The sequence below is a fragment of the Lycorma delicatula genome, chromosome 1 (genome assembly GCF_047948215.1).
Source record: "Lycorma delicatula isolate Av1 chromosome 1, ASM4794821v1, whole genome shotgun sequence".
NCBI lineage: Eukaryota > Metazoa > Arthropoda > Insecta > Hemiptera > Fulgoridae > Lycorma > Lycorma delicatula.
Genome location: NC_134455.1, coordinates 366,458,397 through 366,472,857, shown reverse-complemented (window position 1 = coordinate 366,472,857; position 14,461 = coordinate 366,458,397). Strand labels below are relative to the sequence as shown.

Below are 14,461 nucleotides of genomic sequence, written 5' to 3'. Positions count from 1 at the left end.
ACGTCATACAAAACTGTTACTTAGGTAAAGACAGACATGACCTGGTTCCTGATAGAATGCCACGCAGTTGTAGGAACTCAAAGAAATCGTGCTTATTAGTCGGGAAATTCAAACATTCATGTTGAACGTCGGTATCAAAATTAAACTAGTTTTACGATAAACGAAAAGAACCGAGTTTAGGTAACGAAATGCACTACAATACATACGCCGACCTCCGTGGCGCGAGTGGTAGCGTCTCGGCCTTTCATCTGGGAGTCCCGGATTCGAATCTCTGTCAGGCATGGCATTATCACACACTAGAAAAATTGTCATACATCTTCATCTTCGGGATACCTAACGGTGGTCCCGAAGGCTAAAAAAAATACACACATGAATTTACATCTTTATAAGAAGGAAATTGTTATCTTTCCTTTCCGTTGGAGTTATTTAATCAAATAGTATTCCTATATTGTTAAAAAAAAAATAAATTTAGATTTAAACGAATAATTAGAGGGGCCGGTTTTCCATAAAAGTATTATTTTAAGGAAAAAATATTAAAAATGTGAAAATTTTTCCATTAAGATTTTTGAGCAATTTATATTGCGTGCGCACGTGTGTTGTACATGAAGTCATCTCAGTATTAACAGAATGAATATTTTAAACCTTTTCAACGTTAAAATTAACTGAATTATAAAATAAACATTTAAAAAAATTTGTTTGTTTGCCTCACAAGGCTAAAAAATTTGATGTAGGCACCACATGAATTTATTGTACGCATATTAAATTACATATACACATTTTTTGCTACACTTCGTTTAAATTTATTTCATTTGAGAGTGAGATACGATCCCACAATTTTTTAATAAAGTTCAGTTACACAATTACATTGCGGTGGACACATTACATCACATTTTTTTTTGGTGTCTGTATTAGCATTTTATATATTAGTTTATATATTAATTTTGTTTCACGTCTCTGAAATAGTAGTTATGTGGTGTAATTGAGAACGTGTCGGATCCGTAGCCATTGACACATCTGTTCAATTCCGACTTTTTTAAACATATGTTTTTTTAACTTTTTTTTTTAAGTTTGAATACATCGATTTATTAATAATTATATTAACCTCTGTAAAATTTTTTTGAATTAAATTGAAAAGTACATAAAATTTTATTTTTTGAATAATAACTTCTGATTTTTCTTCATATATTTTTTTATTGTTGTTATTGAATTATTTATTGTAAATTTTTTTTACAATTAGAGATTAATAATTATTAATGAACCAATAAATTTAAATTAAAAAAAAAAATATATGTATATGAAGTCGGATTCGAACCGATGTGCCTTCCCCTTCTAAGATCCAAATATTTCATTAATTAGAATTTTATTTGGCTATAATTCTGGAACCAATGAAATTAAGTAACACTTATGATACATCGTTGAAAAGCTCTCACCGAGGGCTTATTACTACAGTTAAGAAAAAGCTTTCTTGGATACTTTTGCTCCAACCCACCGGGTTGGTCTAGTGGTGAACGCGTCTTCCCAAATCAGCTGATTTCGAAGTCGGGAGTTCCAGCGTTCAAGTCCTAGTAAAGCCAGCTATTTTTACACGGACTTGAATACTAGATCCTGGATACCGGTGTTCTTTGGTGGTTGGGTTTCAATTAACCACACGTATCAGGTATGGTCGAACTGAGAATGTACAAGACTACACTTCATTCACACTCATACATATCATCCTCATTCATCCTTTGAAGTATTATCTAAACGGTAGTTACCGGAGGCTAAACAGGAAAAAAGATGGATACTTTTGCTCCAGTCGATACCAACCAAAAGTGGCGGTGCACAACTAGATAGTACAACAGTCCTACATCTAAAATTTCAACATTTCAAGGGTCAAAATGGATATTTCTGTTTAAACCTGAAAACCGAAATTTTTGGCGATCACAATACTTCCTTTACTTCGTAAAAGGAAGTAATAAAGTTTAATATAAATGAAATATAAAAATTAAATTAACTAGAAATTAAATAAAATAATAATAGTTAAGAGTCGACGTAGTATTCCGCAACAATGTACATGATCAAAATGATAATTCAATATATCTCAATCACTAATGAAAAAGTTCTACAGAACAGAAAATTCATCGGAACAGAGTCCGCAAAAATTATTACGTAAGTTTAACAAAATTGACTATGACATATCTTGCCAAATTCGTGATCCGATATGCTATGCTGCAAACATCAAATAAAACTTATTGTAACAATTCCAGCACAAGTAATTTTTAAATTGATACTTTTGAAATTGTTTTGAGTAACCTGTTAGTTAGTTGATTTTGTTAACATTCCAAACTTTATCGTTTACTATGGATTTTATCTTCTATACGTCGCTATATCTATATTATACTCGGGTCTGTGCCACGAGTCCTTTTTTATCAACCACTATTTATTTCTTAATTATCGATTCTTTCATCCCCGTTAAGTTTCAAGGGTTAACACTTCAAACCCTCGCGCTTTAAAGAATAGGATAATGTGGACGGCTGGAGCTTTTTAATTACATTTGAGATCAAGGGCGGATAAAGGGCTGATACAGTGACTGCAAAAGCCAAACTGAAAAATTTTTTAGCGTTTATAAAGTAAAACTGAACTTTTTAATTATATAATTTATTCCACTCATAATAACATAATAATTATAATGATTAAAAACTTATACATAAGCAAAATAAAAATTAACACCATCATCATTATGAAACTCAGTTACATTCTGATGTGTTGCAATAAAATGGGTTTGTAGTTAGAGAATATTTTTTATATAGATCACATTAACCGTAACTTCGTTTACTGTAAACTGAATCCTGGTGTGAACAAACGGTATACATCCATTGATGTCTGTACGTACACGACTCAAGGTCATCTAAGTATAGTAGCCGCAACGAAAGATCGAAATCAGTATAAAATGGGATGACAATAAAAAACAATGTTTAAAAAGTGATGCGCCATTAGTATATTTAATGGACACTAACGTTTTAACAGCTAGTTTAGTTTTCTATCGCACTGACACAATTAATGGAATATACTCGTATTTATAAAATCGACAAACTAAATAAATAAATTATTTTTATAAAATCTAAATTATTACAGGTCTTTATTTGATCATTTATACAGAAAATTTAGAAATTTTTTCTTTTAATTTTAAAAATATGTTATTTAATTACTGGTTAGTAAGTATGAATATAATAAGATTTTTAATAAATGAAAGAACTAAAATATTTTACTCAAGGACATTAAACATTAGCGATATATAATATTGGTAAGTCACAGTTTATAAATCTATTGTACTGCGCTTAACTATTTCAGAAAAAAAGGAAAGAAAAAAAAAATTAAAAATACATTTCATTCCTTCAAGGTCATTGCTACAATTACTAAAAGGTGTGCTCTCTTTTAAACTAAATAAAATATGAAATAAGATAATTAAATTTTAATATTATTTCTAACATTTTGTAAATAATACAAATAATATCGTATTCAAAGTAAATATTAGAACTATTATTTTTTTCTCTTGTAATGAGAAGAATGTAAACACATTTTACAAAATTGAACAAAAAAAGGGCATTTCATTTATTTTATGTATTGTGTTGTTAAATGAAAACATTAACGTGCTTACCAACTATTAATTTATTTTTCTAATTTTTAATTACATTTTCTTTCAAACAAATGCCTATGTAGACATTTTATTTACATGTTACATAACAACTACAAGATGTCACCCAATAAAAGTTAATGATGAATAATAACAATTTTTAGCCGGTGAAATATGCCTCACCGACCAGGACTTAAATACGAAACTTCCGAATGAAAGACAGACGCTATTACTCCACCAAACAAATTACAGTACTGCTTAATAATATTTTGTTTATTTCGAAATTTTACATTGCTTTAAATCTTTCATTTTCCTGTTTAGCCTCCAGGAATTACCGTTCAAGTATTACTTCAGAGGATGAATGAGGATGATATGTATGAGTGTTAATGAAGTGTACTCTTGTAAAGTCTCAGTTCGACCAATCCTGAGATGTGTGGTTAATTGAAACCCAACTACCAAAGAATACCGGTATCCACGATCTAGTATTCAAATCCATATAAAAGTAAGATTTTATTAGGATAACCCGGTGGGTTAGGAATGGTTCGCCTAAGCTTGTACAAGAAACCAACCGGATTGGTCTAGTGATGAATGCGTCTTCCCTAATCAGCTAATTTAGAAGTCAAGAGTTCCAGAGTTCAACTCCTAGTAAAGTCAATTATTTTTACACGGATTTGAATACTAGATTGTGGATACCGGTGTTCTTTGGTGGTTGGGTTTCGATTAACCACACATCTCAGGAATGGTTGATCTGAGACTGTACAAGACTACAATTCATTTACACTCATATATCTCACACCCTCATTCATTCTCCGAAGTGTTATCTGAACGGTAATTACCGGAGGCTAAACAGGAAAAAGAAAGAAGCTTGTACAAGATTACATGTCACTAACATGTCATACATATCATCCTCTTCTCATTGGGTCGTGGGGGAGGGTTGCTTACTGTTCACTAGGTAAACAAAATGTAATCTACACATTAAAAAAAATATATATATATACACACACACACACATACAATACAGAGTGATTCCAAATTGCACAGCAATCTCTCGGGAGATGATTCTATAGACAAAAATAAGAAAGAAGTTCCTAATAACATAGGTCAGAAAACGTTTCGTTAGCAACTTTCGGCTCGTGTAATATTTAAACCTGCTTTTTGCTTCCTCTGTGAAATTAAACCGTACTAAAATTCTCGGGGTAAATTTCGTGCTTCCTTAAGTTTTTTTGATCACAGAAATTGAATAACAGTGGTCCCATACCTCTACCTCATTTGTGTTTAAAGAAAAACCGAGTAAAACACGATGTTTTGTCGGAAAATACAGCTTTTTAGGTTTTCAATAAAATAAATTTGCTAATTTATCAACAAACAAATTAAAGTTGAACTTTTCAAATTAGTATTTAATTTTAAAAGACGTTATTTACATCAATTTTCTCAGAATTAAACTCCCTACAGTCGACTAGATATTTTTAATTGTTTATTGGTAAATTAATAAAGTTATTTAGTCTAAACCTAAGAAGTGTAATTTCCGAAAAAACCTTTTCACGTTTCCTTAATCCAGGTTTTCTTATAACCTAAGTAAGAGTGAGGTCTGGGAGCGCTTTTATTCAATTTCTTAGATCAGAACTACAAGAAGGCCCCAAATTTTCCCCTCGAGTTGTACCCAAAGAATTTTAATACAGTTTAATTTCATAGAGAGGGCAGAAACCAGGATAAATATTTTGCGAGCCGAACTCCTAACGAAACAATTTCTGACCTACGTTTATATGAACTTTTTTTCTTATTTTTGGCTATAGAATCATCTCCCGAAAAATCGCCGTGCAATTTGGAATTATCTGTGAATCATTCTATATATATGATTCACGAAAAATGTAATAAACTTTCAGGACATGCTGGTGAAAATAAAAAAGAAAGTTAAAATAAACATAGGTTCGGAAATGCTTCATTGGTAAGAGGTTAAAAATTTGTTAATTTCTGGGTCTTTGTTAAATTTATGCCAAACTGTAATTCTTGGAGAACAAATTAAGAGATAAATTTAGCAGATTTAAATAAAATCTGACCTGGGAAAAAAATAGGTGCCAGAACTTTATTTTTACAGAATTGTATTATTAGTATAGTTTTTGAGAAATCTGGGGTAAAAAAAAAATAAAAAAATAGTGTCGTAAAACACTATTTTTTGTTTGGCGTAAAATAACTTTGTTAACTGTATATTAAAAAAAGTTTTAAACAAAACTAAGTAAACTTAATTCTGAGGAGAATTTTATGAATAAACTTCACAAAAATTAAATACAAACGCATGAATTTCCAAGTTTATAAGCAAAGCATACCGAAATGAAGATTTTAACGAGATATTAAAAGAAAATATGTTCAGTATTACAAAACGAAATACTTAAATGATTCAGAAAAATAAACAATTAGAATTATAAAAAAAGAAAATTGTAATAAAACACAACAATAATTAGTTTGCAAATTGTTGCATAAACAGATCCATCACTACAGTTTTCATAGATTACCTAAAATTAGGTTTATATGCGATGGTTAGTACTTTTCTCTTTTACCATCAGTAAATGTAGTAGCAGACCTTATGTTCTTTTAAAATGCCATAATGCCAAATCGTATACCAGATACTGTTATTTGTTACCAGCTCATTCTCACGGTACAATTCATTTTTTAACTACCACATTCATTTTTTTCCAGCTTATCAAAATGAACAGTCAAACTGTCTTTTGGTTTTATTTCTAAAAATAACAGCTCCCGATTTAAATGACATTACTTGGAAAATAATCGATAAATGTGGAAAATCGTTCATTCAGGTTCACCCAAATTATGTGAGGACTACATAATTGTGAGCTAACACTCGCGCCGGCCTCCGTGGCAGCGTCTTAGCCTTCCATCCGGAGGTCCTGGGTTCGAGAATCCCGGTCAGGCATGGAATTTTTCACCCACGCTACAAATCATTCACTTCATCCTCTGAAGCAGTATCTAACGGTGGTCCCGGAGGTTAAACAAGAAAAAAAAATTATGCAAGGAAAACAAGAAAAGATTAAAAATAAATAAAAAATTAATAGATGTATATATCTACGTTTTACACAAGACTAAATTTGAGTTTGTCAAAAGAAAAGGATCTGATGTGGACACCACATAACTTCCTTGTACGCCTCTTAAATTACATAAACACATTTTTTTGTTTAAATGAATAGTACATAAAATTTTATTTCATTAATAACTTCTGATATATTTCATATTGTTTTTTTTAATATTATTATTGAATTAATATCTACTGTAATTTTTTTTTTACAATCAGAGGTTAATAATTATTAATAAATCAATACATTTAAATAAAAAAAGGAAAAGAGATTAGAGTCGATGTGCCTTCCCCTTACAAGATCCAAGTGTTTCATTAATTAAAATTTTATTTGGCTATAACTCTGGAACCAATGAAAATAAGTACCACTAATGATATATCATTGAACAGCTCTCAATAAGGGCTTATTATTGCAGTTAACAAAAGTCCAAAATCCAATTTGTTTGAATTTTGGGATTGTTTGGACACTTTTGGTCCCGTCAATTGCAATCAAAATGGGAGGTGCACAACTAGATGTTACAACAGTAGTAAATCCCAAATTTCAACATCCTACAGCTAGTCGTTTTTGAGTTATGCGAGATACATACATACACACGTACGTACAGGCATCAAGCCTAAAATTGCCAAAATGGATTCAGGGATGGTCAAAATAGATATTTCACTTATGATAAAATAGATATTTCATTTATGTAAAGGAAGTATCACAATACTTCCTTTACATAAGGAAGGCAGAATATGTAAAGGAAGTATCACAATACTTCCTTTACATCGTACAAGGAAGTAAAAAGTACTTCTGTTAGTGCTTTTTCTAACTTTTTAATGAAAATAATGAAGAAAACTGACAACAAAATAAAACTAGTATCCATGTTTTAGCGATGTTATGAAGCGAAGTGTACTTCTTCAAACGCACGGTAAAATATAATAAAATATATAATGATACTCATAATTACATTATTAAAATATGTATAAATACATAATCTATCAAAAAATAAATAAACTGCAAAAGGGATTAAAAAATAAATCGTTTTCCATTATTACATACGTTGCTGTTAGTTTTTATGAGCATATATTTCTTTAGTAAACATGTTACCGTAAATATATGAACAAGCAACGTCTGGCACTGCTTGCAGGATATCTGCAATATACTATCAAAACCACACATCCAACAAAACGATACTGTACAATAAATGGTGCAGAAATCGAATGCATGACCTCACGAACATAAAACGATATTTATAGATTTAAAGAAATCTCTGATTAAAGCTTATGAATTATAACAAACATACTTTTAAAAAAATCACAGGTTTCAAATAACATTTTGAAAAATCAATCGCTAATGTAAAAATCTGTTTATATTTGCTTTAAATTATCTTAATATACGACCTATTCGTATTATACAGGCTATGTTCATTAAAGCTAATATTGAATTCCAACAGTTTGCAAATTCATCTTAACAGAATATATAAATTCGAAGTTTTTGCCTAACGAGTGATTTATTACTTTATCTATCAAGACGGGAAAATCGAACAACAGCCTACGCAAAATTGCAACCTATATAATACTTAAATGATGTTAAACATAATATTTCGTAACTTGAACTTCCATTACGTACAATTTATTTGTTTATAAATAAATACGAAGTAATTTAAGGCAGGATGTGCTGCAGTTTGTGCATGGTGTATGACAAATTAAATTTGTTGCGTTTATCTATTATGACCTAGATTCAAACCCAAAGCCTTCCAGCTGAAAATCCAATACGTTACTCCTTTCGTTCACGGAGATCACCAAAATTTTATAGTAGTTAGTTATTAGTATAACTATTATATTATACGGAGCAATTAAGGAGGAAAGGAAAAGAAAATTTGGGAACTGGTCCTAGAGCTTAAAAAAAGGAAAATATTGTATACAAACGTATGTCCTAAAACTCTGTTATAGTCACGTCTAGGGAAAACATTCGCCAGGATTTCAGTTTCCCCGGTGAAAGGCGTTTATATAACACTTAAAAAATAAATCTAATTTATTTAGAGAATTAAATTATGAAAAAAAAATTGTTTTTCGTCATCAAATATTTTTGTTTTACGTTAGATATGAAAACTACGGGAAATACATTTGTGGGACCTGTTTTATTGGATTTTTCAGGTCAAAAACATAACAAACCATCGAGTTTACCCCTGATATAACGCCTTAAAAATGTCAGCATGACCTCATTTTACCTGGGGAACTGAAATCCGGGAAAAGTTTTTCGCTAACTCGATATCAAAGCGTTTTCGGACTATGTTTGCATGGGCGTTTTTCCTTATTTCAAACTCTAAAATCAGTTGCCAAATTATTTCCCTTTCCTCCTGAAACATCCTTTATATAGATTAGGATTTAGATATGTCATAACGAAAATAATATTTAATCTTAAAAAGTATTACTGAAAATATACACTACTATTGGTGAGAAAAGTATTAAAAATAAAAATCTTTGTTACTAAAAATCTGTTAGCAAAGTTATCCAGTACGCGAATTTGCCCGTCAATACTGCCAGCAAAATAAGGAAATCTGCCCTTATATAAACATAAACGAACAGATTTAACTTTATTGGTGCAATTAAAAAAAAAAAAAAAACTTTAAAACATTGTAATTATTTTTTGAAGACCCAAACCGAATTCTAAGACTGTATAATTGACTGACTAAATCTTACAAAGTAGTGGTGACAAGTTCATTGTTTTTAATAAAACTGTAAATTTTTATCTATAAAATAACTTTAATAATATACATCAACGAAGGCTACTCCGTAATTAGTTATATTCTATAAAATAATATATTTAACAATTTTTTTAAAGAAACACGCACAGATACAAGTTGTTCACAAAGTATGGCAATCTTAAAATAACTTTTCAGCCGTTAAATACACAAAAATGGAATTCAGAAAAATAAGCATACCTCGAAACTCTACTTTTCAGCGAGACCACCCAACCCAGTACCCAGGGAGCCCACATTGAGGAGGGAGTTGGCAACTCAAAAATGTTATAAGTCAAGGATAGAATTACGACAAACCCAAAATTTATAAGTTTTCACTGCAAGCTTTAAAAATGATTTATAGTAACTCTTAAATAACTGCTAACAATGCAACATTAAACATATAATTTAGCACCTAAAAATTATCCATTATCCAGTATGAATCCACAACCTTAAACACCCATTGATAAGAGGGGGTAACTAAAAGTTGTTAAATGGTAAGAAGAGGACTAGGCTATGATTACTTTTAACAACCTAAAAAAACAAAAAAAAACTAATTTCTGACGTAAAAACATCGAGGTACGACCACTCAAACCAGTATGGCGGCCATTTAATACTTTTCGCAAATGATATTAAAAGTGGGATACAGTAATCGCCAAGCAATGGTCCAATAGCGAAAATAGATCTTTACTGTACCTCAAACAGGAACATACGGTATGTCACTTACGAAATTACTTGTGAAAAATGTTAAATACGTGCAATTTTAGTTAGGATTGTGTTGAACCCTTAAGTTTTTAACATAAAAAAGTTTGTTTTTAATGCCCTTCAAAATCATGTCACAATTTTACCGTTATCGTTTAAAGTTTTGAGTTTTCCCTACCGAAAAATAGATCGTTTTGAGCTAAATTTCATTTTTCTAAGTTTTAATAGTTGAAAAGTTGGTACTTACGTATTAACGCCACCGCAGCTACAGCTTTATTTAAAAACAAAGTAGTCAATCGGATTTCGGTGGAAAATGAACAGTCTCTTTATTAATTATAATAAATGGTTTTTTTATATTTATTTATTTTATAAATATAATTTAACCAAACATAACCTACACTCGCTAACCTTGACTAATTAACATCGTAATTTTTTGAGTATTTATTTAATAAATTCTGTAATTATTGCAATTATTTATTATTTAAATAGATCAAAACACTCCTTTTAATTAGTCAAGGTTACCGAGCGAAGCGAGCGTAGGTTAAGTTTGGTTAATAAAATAAATAACCATTTATTAAAATTATTAAAGAGATTGTTTTGAATCTTTGTTAGATTCTATATCGGCCCATTTTCCACCGAAATCCGATTGACTACTTTGTTTTAAAATAAAGCTGTAGCAGCGGTGGCGTTAATACGTAAGTACCGAAAAGTTAATTAAGGATTCGAATAATTTATTGACAAATGTATATTTATTATATAATCATCAAACAAGGACTACACTCCATTAAAAATTATCTGCCGAATTCTCAGCGTACTCCTCTTTTTTTTTTTTTGCTTGATAACACGATATAAGCTTAAATTTTGTGGATGGGACTTGGAAAAGGAGTTTGAATTGAAAAATTCCATGCCAGATTGGGATTCGAACCTGGGACTCCTGATGAAAGGCAGAGACGCTACCACTCTGCTCGGAGATCGGAGATTTAATCGGTTGTGTGTGCGTGAAAATGGAACAGAACGTAAAAAAGACCACTCCTTCAAAAGATATAAATATAAAACGACATTAACATTCATTAGTTAAAAAGAGGTTAAAACCCACAACAATACGCCCTTTAAATTTGTTACGTTAAAAAGAATTTTCCATATAAATATAGTACTTTTAAAACAAGAAAGTAATCAAGAGTGCTAAGTTTTACCTTGATAAATTTTCTGATAAAAACATCTAAGTTGACCTTGATATATCGGTAATTCGCCAATGATAATGTTTCAAGAGAAGTTTTTTTTATTATTGACAATTTTAGTTTATCAATTTATGAATAATTGTTAAGATATAATTTTTATATCTATATTTGCTTTATATTTAAAACAAAAGTGGTATTCAAAATACGGGAAAATATATTGTTAAAAAATGATAATTTTTTTTTTTTTATGACGATTTTTACGTTTAAGATATGTATACACAAAATGAAAATGACCTTGTTCCAGATCGATGCGAAAAGAGAAACAAAACATTGATCAATAGCTACATTTAAAAAAAAAGAAAAGTTTTGAAAGATTTTAAAATCTAAATTATTTTTTTGTACCAGTAAAATATTTTTAAAATGAAATAGACAGTTAAAACCATTAATATTAATTTTACAAATGAAGATTTGGAAAAAACCTTAATTATAACAATTCAAAAATACGACTACGATAGCGCCAAGAGATTTAATTTTACTTTACCAAATTTTTTATAAAAGAACACAGTACAATTTTCTAATGTTTATTCAGCTCTACAATTTAATAAATGCAGTCAAAGCAAATTAAATGCATTTGTTGAAAAGAATAATATTACAAATTTTTAACGAAAATTAAAAATTGTATAATATTTTACGAGACATTAGCAAAATTAGTCTTACTTTTTTAACATTTCTCAGCTGTGAATTTTCGCTTATTTGAAACTGAATACGTTATGAATAAACAACATAAGCATGATTACGTACTATTAAAAATAAACAAAAATGTATTCCTTGATTTTATCTTCTGCCCTTCCTAGTACTGTCATCTGACGTTCGTCGTAACTGACGTGTTCGGAGTACCTCCATTATCAAAACTACTTTTAGCACTAGTTTTAAGAATGGAGATATTCCGAAACGCGTCAACTATTACGAATATTAGAATGACAATCTAGGAAAGCAAAAAAATAACATTTAAATAAATTATGATAATTCTGGTGTAAATTTAAATTTTAAAAAAGGTAAATATGAAAATTATTAAGAAATATATAAAAAAAAATCTATTACGTAAAAGAAAATCAATTTAATTAGAAGTAATATATATTATGATGGCCAAAAACTCCGGCAAAATTTTTCAAAAAGAAATTATTTTCTTGTACTTTTGCCCCAATAAAAATTCATACAGCTGTTTTCTAGATGTATTGGATTCTTTTTTTATAGCAGCTAAAAAACGTATGTAATATTTCTTAGAACATAAACTTAAATTAAAATATAATTAAAACATGAACATAAAATCAAGTAAATCAATAAAAATCAACGCAATTTAGAAGTTAGTGGTCGTATAACCAAACAATAACACCCCCGAAAGTAATAAAAACATAAAAATTTAATTTAAATTAAGAATCTTATGCACAATTATGCGAAAATAATAATATAAAAAAAAAGTTAAATTATTCTTCAGTCAAGGTTTTATTGATTATAATACAGAGTTGATGTTTTTAAACGCTAGCAAAGAAAAATTTATTTTTTATTACAACTTTTTTTTAAAGGAATTATAAATAATTAATTACTTTCATAATCATAATAATAAAATAGACTGACAATTTAAATTAATTAATTAAATTTTTAAAGAATCCTACAGTAAAAAATAATTAAAATTTTTAAATAAAAAAAGGTGCGTATAACTAACCATATACCATACATAGTTACAAAAATTATTTCGATTAGACGAATGTTCTATAAAGAGCCATTGTCTAATAAATTACTCAATTTATATTATTAATTAGAAGTAATTACATCTTGTAATCTATACACTTGAAACATACATTTATGTTGTAAGTACACAATTACTTTTCTTATTTATTACACTTGTAATCAATTTAAAAATTAAATAATAAAATGAAAAAAATTTTTATGTTACTTATATGAACAAGAGTGATCAATAAATTTACTGTCAATTAGATAATACCAACTTACAATGAGTAAGAGAAGAAGTGTTGTTGTTGATAACGTTTTGAAGAGTGGTTGAACCTCGCAGTTACTGCACTGAGGCCGTTGATAACCGTTGTTACACATATTGAAGTCTCTTCAATAAGTTCCAGTAAAAAGTAATAAATTAAAAAAATTGCACTAAATAATTGTTTAAAAAAAAAATTTTTCTAAAAAATATAATACAAAAGATTCAAAGAAAACTAAACTGCTATTCAGCGAGCGCACACCGCGCAGAGGAAGAACGTACTAAGAGACCTGTGCTCGCGAGCTAGTGATCCCATGTACTGAACAAATAGCACAGAAATACTGATATCGATACCGCGCGCTCAGACTCCGTAGACAACGCAACGTACAATCACATTAGACTATGCGCTTGTTTGTTATAGTAGTACATAAGAGCGCACAAGAGGGAGCAACAACGGTATTTTCATACCCCCACCATTAAAAATTTTTTTTTATAATTGTACCGTGATCAACTAGGATGTTTATTATAATTAATATTAAATTCTTTTAGTTGCACTTCAATTTTATTTATTTTTATTGATTTATATAGGTTACCAAATTATTGTGCAATATTTAACTCATCCTTTCATCGAGAAGATTCTGGGTTTATATCCCGATTAGGTTTAAGATTTCACGCACTTCTAAATTTATCTCGTTATTTGCAAATAATAATAACTTTATGATAAGTCTTTTACTGAATTAATAAATAGATTATTGTTGTTATTTTTATTCCATTATACGATAATTGAAGTCTATGAATAGTTTTACATGAAGCATGTTGTTCTGGCAGTAACATATTACTGATTTTCTTAGAATTTATTTTAATTGATAAGTATTATTAGATATAAAAATAAAATAAAATTTAAAATCATCAGTATAAAAAATTATTATGGAATTTCAACTGAGAATTTCCCCTACTTTAACTTCTTGGGTGAACGACTGTTTAAACTTCATCAAAATAAAGTTGATAACGCCTACAATACTTTGCAGGACTTTCTCGTCACGCGCGGCTAAAGCCGCATCCTGGTAAGTCATACAAGTGTGGATTGTTTCTGATTCACGGCTTACACACACAACTTAATTTAAAATATTTATCATTTTATTTAAATATAATATTTTCTCGTTTATTTAATTC

At 29.3% G+C, this 14,461-nt stretch overlaps 1 protein-coding gene across 1 annotated transcript in view; it reads right to left on the bottom strand.

The window, feature by feature from the left end:
* The window catches only part of Swim (Secreted Wg-interacting molecule), a 183,527-nt gene extending 169,834 nt beyond the window's left edge, over positions 1-13,693 (bottom strand). Inside the window, exon 1 of the mRNA XM_075353662.1 lies at positions 13,309-13,693. Within this exon, the coding sequence (XP_075209777.1) occupies positions 13,309-13,407 (99 nt within the window). The 5' untranslated portion in view covers positions 13,408-13,693. The remainder of the gene's footprint in view (positions 1-13,308) is intronic.
* Between the last annotated feature and the right edge of the window lie 768 nt (positions 13,694-14,461).